This window comes from Chaetura pelagica, unplaced genomic scaffold (genome assembly GCF_000747805.2).
Source record: "Chaetura pelagica isolate M959 unplaced genomic scaffold, ChaPel_1.0 scaffold2, whole genome shotgun sequence".
NCBI lineage: Eukaryota > Metazoa > Chordata > Aves > Apodiformes > Apodidae > Chaetura > Chaetura pelagica.
The window spans coordinates 145,448-154,983 of record NW_009952796.1 but is presented as its reverse complement, the minus strand read 5'-3'; the positions used below and the strand labels follow the sequence as shown (position 1 = coordinate 154,983).

The window sequence follows — 9,536 nt, the reverse complement described above, 5'->3', positions numbered from 1 at the left end:
CCAAGAGGGGATTAGGTTAAATCAGTCCAGGTGGAAGAAAAGTGCCAATATACAGAAGGATCAGGAGCAGCCTTCAGACTCACACCTTCCCTTAAGCAAGGTGAACTGGCAAGCATGGAGAACTGTCTGAGTCCACAGAGGAAAAAATATGAGTATTGAGAGAAGAGTTTGATATGAAGGTGCAGCCCCCCAAACCCTACTCTTTCTTATAAGTACCTGTAAGTCTGTGAAGTTTAGTTACTCCTGTTGGTTGCATCTCTTATGGAATGTACTTTATTCTTACACTGTTTTTCTCCTGCTTACTTCTGCAATTGTCAGCTTTCTCTTTCTCTCTCCAGTCCTGCTTCTTAAAACAATTGCATGTGTGCAAACACCCAATTCCTTATGATGCAACACTTCCCATTTTTGCATAACCACTTTGCTGTCAACTACCTGCAGCAAATCACACTGTTCCAGCAAATGAGGGCTCACTGCATTTGTGTCAGTAACATGTTGTTTTCAAGAATCCAATAGATCTCTTGATCTCATAGTATACACACTGTCACTTCCTCCATCAGTAAATCCATGAAAATTAGCAGAACAAAACTAATGGTGAGCCTGAATAATTTAGTAATACACCCTGACAATATCTGCTAAACTCCTGTCAACACAACCTACTTTGCTGTTGCTACAGCATACAGTGTAGCTGGCTTTGCAGTCCTATTAGCCTGGGTTTTTAGATACTTCACAGCTTTTGCAAGAACAGGAATGGAACAATAAACTGAGATTTTATCATAATGATGTAAAAACTAGAAGGATAAAACCCCAACCAAACAAAAGTATAATGATATTTTGACACACTTATAGGCAAGTTGGTATAAGACTGATTTGCTCTACTTGGGACAGCTTAGTCTTTGCTGCTTGGATTTGTGGCCATCTCCCTCACAACATGATGTGAGAGCACACTTACAAGGCAACCAAGGAGTTACCTAATTTATGAGCCAGGCACAATACAGAAGTGGGTGGCTGAAGATACTGTACCTAACAATTCACCCATTCTTCTTTAGAAAAGAGGGCATAAGTGAATCATAAAGCTGAGCCCTTGAGGTGAAGGAAAGACCCAGAGCAGCTTCGTGTTCATATGACTGGAGCTACTACTGTGGCACCTTAATGTGAAGGAATGAAGCACTTCCATAGCTGAGTCAGGGAACTGAGGCAATTCAATTTTTGGTTTTCTTTGTAGTTAGCTTCCCCAAGGGATTCTTAAGTCAGTGCTGTTTCCAGAAGAAATGCTTGCCAAAGCTTGCTGACCATGCATCTGTACAGATCCTGGGAGTGCCTCTTCAGTATTTTCAAGCCAGGTGAGCTCAAGTCACTGTCCAATTGCTATTACACTAAACTGGTTGAGTGCTCACTGCTAAGCAGTGAGAGGTATAACTTCCAACAAAGCAGTCGTAACAACTATTGGAAATAGTACCATCATAAACTGCTCTAGTCGTTCCCAAATCCCACTTGGCAATTAGAGGGTAAACACTGCAGACAGAGACATCAGTAAGCAGCATCCCCTGCATGGAAAAACCCTGTAAATGATTCACACATGTACACAGGATTTGGCAATACTATCTCAAAAAGCTTAATTTGATTATAAAACAGAGCACAGAGTTTCTGTAAATCCTTTAGAAGGAAAAGTAATTCAGAGGTAATAACTTGCTACCTCAAGAGTTCAGTTCTTTGAATGCTTAGTTCTACACGTGTCTCAGATAACGACAGCACTGGCACATGACCACTTGGCATATGATTTGTGTCAGGAATTCTTGTTCTACACTTTTGCAATGATGACTTTATCACAATTGGGTCAAGGCAGTTGGACATAGAAGAATGAAAGTTTCAGTTAACTCTCCTAAGCTCTGAACCAGGTTGGCATCAGTTTAAGATGAAATAAATTATCCTTGATGGTCGATAAAACCATTTGTTCCACTAAACAAGTACTATTTTAAATAAGAAAATTTCACATCCCCACACAATATTATTCATCCAAGTGGTAACTCATTAATGTAAATCTAGGCAGTCATTTACAAGATATAGGAGATAATGGTTTGGCTGCAGAACACTTCTGGAAGAGGAAATATTGTCAAAGTGGAGGTACATGAAATTCTATTGTTGAAATGTCTGATGACTCTCATGTACTTTGATAGGGTCCACATGTCCTTATTCTGCAACCTGTTATTTACAAACTGCATCTAAGAATTCTGCATGAAAAACTGGCTGTAGCCAAGGCAGGTTTTACCCTACACAGTAGCTCTAATAATTAAAATTAAGACAGAGTTAAATCCCAAACCTATATCCAGAAGTAGGTTAAAATTAAACTAACAGATTTTATATATTCCTGTTTTGCCAAAGATACTACACCTATTTGGATGATTTTTTTAAAATCCATTTTTCTTAAATAAGAGTGATTAAAAAATGCCTGAAGCACTACATTACCTTTCCTACTTTATTAATGGCATCTCCTCAAAGCTCATGGGATGATGGCCTGCAATTCAGTAAATAGGAGAAAGTTGTTCTGGCTCCTACATGTACCTCCTGAGAGCTCTTGCTAAAAGATGCAACTTGATCATGACTTTTTTTAAAATAAAAAGCACATTAGACATTTACTTTGCTTTGTAGCTGTAGAAGACCTTTCACAAAAGCCAGTGTCTCTCCAGTCATTTATTTGCTTACAAAATACAATCTATAACATAAAATACAAACCAGCATGTTTTCTGCTAATCCCTTTCAGCTACCGTACTATTAAATGCTAGTGTAAAGAAGATCCTCTTCAAATACCTAAATTCTTTTGCCGTAGAAAAACTAAGTGGGTTTTTTTCTGTTGCTGCCATTTGTTTGTTTTTTTAAACTTCACAGGAACTATTATACCAGAAGACAAGAGTAAATGCTCCAATGTAAGGTAAGGATCTTCTACTAACTCCCCTTGGGGAAAGCATGACTGAGGAGTTAGTATCATTAGCCAGCAGGACAGTGATCTCATTTCAGTGACCTTGTTCTTTCAGCATCAGTGATGACTTACAATGGCAAAGCATTTAATATTAATATGTAAACTCTGACAAGTGCTTTCTAGAATGTCAAGTGCTCCTCCTCCAATTTACAAGCTATTATTTTATAGATATTGTATTACAAAAGTGTTAAGAAGTTATAAGCAGTTATTAATGCCTTTGCTACAGGCTGAATCTGTAAGAGGTGACTGAGTAACTGGCTGTTATGGGATGCCTATTTGGGATAGAGCAAATTAATTTTTCTAATGCACGTTGCCAGCATTTTATTTCAGAGAAGTGACAAGCTGTAGTTCTGATGGCTCAAGAGCCAGCTGAGTCAGTATGCACAGAATTTTTCAGATTGGGAGAACCACAGGAGCGGCAAGAGGAGTACAGGCATTATGGACTTGATTATATTTAGTCTCCTTTTAGATTAAAATCACTATCAGATGGACACAAAATGTTTAAAAGTCTTTTATATTTACTTAACACATTCACTACTTCCCTGCTGGATGTAATCATGGCAGTACTAGAGGAGTAACTGTAGAAATGCCTTTCAGCATGAGGGGGCTCAGATCTACCTCCAGCAAGTTTCTCTACACACATTCCAACACCTGCTTTTCAGAAGGGTGTAATGATTTACACACTGCTCATAAGTAGAGGAAGTTTCAGTGGCAGATTAGCAACATAAACTGACAAGCTATATGTGCCTGTCAACATCACAGCACAGCAGAGCTGTTGCTGTCTTTGGCCTGTAACAGTTGCCATGTAAAAAATACTTTGTTTTTCTTTATATAAAAAATCCACCATTTGATTCACTGAGAGATCATGAGTAAGTATGGTGTAGATTTTCCACACCTAGCTGACCTCTACTCTTAATGGCTTTAAAAACAGAAGATTAAAACCCCAAGTTCAGGAATGTCTGACAACAAACTGTAACCCTGGTACATCGTTGCTGGCATTGCTAAAATCTGGTCTAGAAACCACTGTCAACATCCATCAGCTGCAACTGCTGCACACTGCTTCAAGTCATTCTGTGTCTTTCTGTGGAAGTATGTGCAGATCTTCCTCATGGAAACTGAAGTGGTTGCAGCCTAGAAAAAAAACCCAAACAAACACAGTTTATATCCTGCAGGAGTCTCAAAGTCATCCAGCTATCATTGCTCCAGTTTGTTTAGCTTCCCAAAAAGGATAGTAAATGAAAGGTTCTTTACTATAATCCATTTGTCACACAGGTAAGAGTCTTGATACCTACAGGTAGCACTGGCTAAAACCTAGGGTTTTCTTACTACTATAGGAAAAACACCAGCTGCAGTTTCAGCTTCCCTACGGCAGATAAGAGATTTCCAAGATGTAGCAGATCAACAAATGTTGTTGGTTTTCCAGGCACCTCTCCTCAGGCTCAAAGTACAATACAAGCACATCCTGAAATTTGAAGTAGAGCATACTTGGCAAGAAAGTTTCTATAGTAATCTTTCTCCAGGGCAAATCTTTCTGTCTTGTGTTCAAACAAGTACAGCATAAAGTACAAGCAGTTGTAGGTTAACTATAGCCAAGATTTTTTGGTACAGCCACAATATGAAGTGTGCAGCTGCTATGTGTAACTTACAGAGTGGTGGCTTAACCACTTCACATCTGATAGAAGTGCTGTAAGAGGTGAAATCAGGTGAGACATGAGATACTTTACCAAAATAAGCCTTAATGATGGCAACAACTTCCAGCATCAGATAGTAAATTGAAGTACAGCTAAAATTTGATGAGTGAAAAATTTACCTAACATTTGCTGGAATAAGTCAAAGACATTGCAGAAATCAGAGTCCACTTTCAGACACAAGTCAAGTCTAGTTTGTTTTAAAAAACATAATTTTTCAGTTTCCATGTTAAACCCTCATGTCAACTTATTTAGCTGCTTTATAAGCTTAACTTTCAGATTCTAGGATGACCTCTGTGCCAGTCTTCTTGCACACCAAAAGTAGGATTATGTAGATGAAGTCCTGTCCTCTCACTCCTTTGCAATTACTTTGTTTTCTGCTAATTTTCAATTGAAGGAACTGAAGGCATTATTTAACATGGACAACAAATTATTTTGCTACCTGGGCTAGAATAAAATTTAGCTCTTTCTTCCAATGCTAAAGCGGCTTTCCAGTAACATAAACAGGCAGATATGACAGTACACACATAAACAGTAGATCTGCCAAGAAAGGTGCTGTCATTACTGTGCTCCTCAGAATAGAGCTCTATTTCAGATGATGGCTACATCCTCCAAACACCCAACTGGGGACTGGGAGGATCTCTGAGCTTCTATGTGCCTGAAGTCCCTTTAAAGTGAGGGACATCAACATCCTAAAAATTCTCTTCCTGCATGAAGAGACTTAGTAGATAACAGCATAATGTAACTGGCTTAGTAGGCCAGAAATCATCCCTTTTATCCAGAATCAAAAGAATGAGATAATCAAAACAATCAAAAGAATGAGATAATTCTTTGAATGCCTAAGCAGGAGAGAACAAGCAAGGGGAGAGTGGCAGATAGGGATAATTTATTTCATGACCAGTGTTGGTGACAGTTCTACTTACAGTTTTTGGTGAAGTGGACACTGCCACAGCCTCTTGTCGTTTGGCACCAGGACTGCAAGATGATGGGAGGCCATTTGAAACACTCTTCCTGCCAGCTCTGCCAGTCTGGAGCTTCTCTCCCAGAGCACGCAACCAATTTTTTCTTTCAGGTGAACTGTTCTCTTTATCTACTACCACTGTGTCTTTCCTGCATGCAGATCTGAAAAGATGGGGGGGAGTTTGAATGCTCAACGGATTAAAACAGCTTCCAGTTAAGGAAGGCTCTTTTGGGCTATGAGTGGAGCCTTCACAGTCATTATCCAAGTCAATAAGGCTGAGAGAGCCTTCTTCACAAGCTTTTTGGTCTGCAACCAAGTGACATAAATTTAACTTAGATTTCTTAGCTGCATGGTCCAGTTCAGTCACACAGCTACAGGCCTGCAGACACTTCTGCCCTGTGTCGTCCTCCCTGCTGCAGTCAAGCCTTCTCTTGGCACGCTTTTCAAACTGTGAGTGTGGGGCTTTAGGAGGGCAAGCGGCTTCCAGGAGATCTTGGGTGACTTCTGCCAGGGCTTTTCTAGGAGAAGGAGCCTTTTTCCCCTCTTCTGGAGGAGAAGACCATGGAGTCCTTGTAACCCAGTCTTTAATGGACATTTTGGAGGAAGGCATCACTCTGGGAGAAGTGCATGGGCTGGCTCCACTCAGCTTGGCTGGGGTGCAGGCTGCAGCTGTCTGGATTTTGAGAGTGCTTGTCGGAGTGTTTGTAGACAGGGGAAGGTCTCCAGAACAAGGGGGGGCACAGGCAGCCAGCTGTGGTGAGGAAACACACAGGCTGCCCATGGGGAAGGCTTTGGCAGGAGTACTCTGTGAGGTGGCTTGTGGTCCTGAGAGGGATAAAATGAATTGTCTGATGAGGAACACAGAACACAGACAGCCCTTTTATAAAGACCCCTTTCAAGTAGGAGATTAATTCAGCAGTGATCCTGCTTCTCAAACGTATCCTTTTGAATTAAGAGGTTGCACAAATCCCTCAAATTTCAGTTAAACTGGTACAAGTCCTATGTAAAATCTTATATCATATTGATCAGTATAATACAGTACATTTGTGTCATGTCTGAAGTTTATCCCTTCTGTAACAAGCACTCTTATGTGAGCTACAGCCAAGGGGACTGATGGACAGATCTTGAATCTCCCAAGTGGATCTAGCCTTACTGGAGGCCATGTAGTGGCTGTTCAGATAGTTCAGCACTGAGATGCTGCCTGAGAGCAAGGCTGGTCCCCACCTGTACTGCCACCTTTAACAGCTGCATACCCAAGTTGAAGGACAAAGGTACTGTAAGCAGGTCCCACAGCTAATTACAATACCAAGGAATCCTTCTGCTATAATGCTCTACCATATGAATAATGCTCCTAGTCAGGCATTACTAATTGCATATTTTAAAGATGAAAAAAAAAAAAGTGAGAACAGGAAAGGACGTATTTTCATTCTCTTTTTTCTGTGTGACATTAGTATGAAGACAGTAGTTATTTACCACACCCAGGGAAATATGAGAAATTCTTCACCTCCTGAACAAGGACTTAAATTCCAAAGAAAATAAAGTCTGTCACTGTAGCAAGTTATTTCCTTAAACAAATGATTCCCAAACAGATATTTCAGAGGTTTTTGAGCTCTTTAGCCAAGATGTAAACCCCTTTGCTTTTAAAAAAGAGGTTCTGAATACCCAGCTCCTTTAAACAGTAGTTATAAGTATGGACATAAATGGGTGGGGAACTACCTAGACCTCATCCCAGCAGGTCTGAAATAGTACTTAACTTGCCAGCTCTGAATCAGTCTCTGCAGATAACTCCTATATCCTAACAGCACGTGCTTTGTGCTCAAGAGTCAAGGTCAGCCAGGAAGCCTGCTGTTCTGTTTGGAGTGTCTGTGTACTTCCTCTTCCCCCCTGTGTTACTTTAACACAGCACAGAGCAAGGAGAAATTACTTATTTTTCTAGTACTATTGCCAAAACTGACTTGTAAAGTTTTAGTGTACAAGTTACTTTAGGTTTTAGGCTTCTGGATTAGACCTGTCCTTACTTCTCTTTTGCTGAAACAAGTACACAAAGTGATTTTTGAGCCCTCTCTGAAGCAGTGTGTGCCCACACAAACCACTTACCAGCTACAGAGCAGACCTGGCACTCTCCCTGCTATTGTCCTGCAAACTTCCTGCAAGACTGTTACTCACAGGCAAAAGGTTAGAGGTAATGTTATCCCATGAGTGGGATTTGGAGACCTTCAGCCTTTATTTGTATAAGCCAAGGTGAAATTCATTTGGAGGGTGGCTAGAAAAGATAGTGGAACACAGGAAATGACACCACCAACTGCTGGGAAGCTGTTCTATTCTTAGCTTCAGAGCTACTCTACAGAGCAGCTCATCTCACTTCATTTGGGGGGGTGTGTGTGTTATTCTCCTTTCACCTACTCTACTGTAACAAAATGCAAGTTTCAGGCAAGTCAAAGTAGTACCATGATCTAGTGCTCCTTTCTCCTGGTCTAGGAGACTGTCCAGTGAGTAGCTTCTCCATGGAGCCCTGATGTGCTTGCTAGCTGTAAGAGCATGATGAGGGCTTGTCCAGGGGCCTAGGCTTTGTAAAAAGGCACTGCATTTGTTAACTAACCTTAATATGTGAATAGATGAATGCTACTGCTTAATTCTGGAACATTATGATCACATAAGTATTGCCTATATACATTTTTCAAGTACTTTCACAATGTGGCATTTGTCTGTCTAGACAGTACCAGTGTATGAAGCTGAAGAAAAAGATGTAATATTGATAGCTGCAGCAAAGAAATCTGTGCAGAGTTCAACTACTGGGCAGGGGGGAACAGTTCAAAGTTCCAAGGCTGTATATGTGCCATCAGCCCTTTACTGGGTCAACTAGTAAACTGGAAAAAAGTGTATGATCTTACTGCTCGTAGTTATTATTTAATATTAAAAAAAAAGTGTGACCTGTTGCTAGATTGCATGTAACACATGACATCTCCTTTGGCTGTTCAGTTATTGAACACTGCTGATACCCACTGAAGATGTGGCTGCCTGACAAGCTGTATTAATGACCATTTGCTTTGCAGATTGGTCACAGAGACTTTGGTAGATCATAAGCTACTGCAGCCAGCTTGCCTTGCTAGTAGCAGAAGTATTTAGAAGCATTTGTCTGGCTATATGAATTACTGCCTAATATGAAAAAAATAGAAGGCTAACACGACAAGCTAAAGGCTTTTGTTGGCATAGAGAACAGTCAAATTCAGAAGCCATGATGCAGAACAAGACAGCTCAAGGACCTTACCGGCTCCACGTTGTTCTTCTGGTTTCTTCTGAGTGACCCAGCCAACCAAGTTGCTTTTGCTGAATGCTGATTTCTCCTTCTCAGGAAAATGTTGTAATCGCCAAATCCTCACAGTGTTGTCATCAGAGCATGTGGCAATCTAGAGTATAGATTAGTTTGTTGGATTAACCAGGGCATATCCCGTGGATCACTGGCCAAGTGAACTAGGAACAGCTACACCCAACACACCATGCCAATACGAACAAAGGTGAAGCCTGGTTGAGAATGTACAAAATTTGCCCATAAAGCAAACAAAACAAGCCAACTCTGTTTCATTACTTTACCAGAGAGGAGTATTTGCTTAAAAGTGGGCAGGGCTGCCACCTTCATGTCTTTCTGCTAGAGGAATCTCAGTCACCAGAAACTGTTTACCTTGCAACAGACTACAGTCCGCTCAAGAAGACTTGGGGTATATTTTGAGATTTCAGCCACTCAGTAGACAGAAGTAGCCATGCTGCTTCTTGCACCTGCACCTAGGTCTGTCTCTGTTACTCAGGACCTTTTCTGCTTGGGGACAAACATTTGCAACACACTGAGGTGATATTGGAAGGCTGCTGCACTAGCCTTAAGCACTATCTCTTCAGAGTCAGACGTCAGCAGTATTTG

General features: G+C 40.8%; 1 protein-coding gene across 1 annotated transcript in view; it reads right to left on the bottom strand.

The window, feature by feature from the left end:
• Positions 1–4,000: 4,000 nt before the first annotated feature.
• Positions 4,001–9,536, bottom strand: part of DTL (denticleless E3 ubiquitin protein ligase homolog (Drosophila)) — a 17,722-nt gene continuing 12,186 nt past the window's right edge. The window contains exons 11-13 of the mRNA XM_009994791.1: positions 8,892–9,030; positions 5,586–6,448; positions 4,001–4,105 (exon numbers count right to left, since the gene is read on the bottom strand). Coding sequence (XP_009993093.1) covers positions 4,001–4,105; positions 5,586–6,448; positions 8,892–9,030 — 1,107 coding nt within the window. The remainder of the gene's footprint in view (positions 4,106–5,585; positions 6,449–8,891; positions 9,031–9,536) is intronic.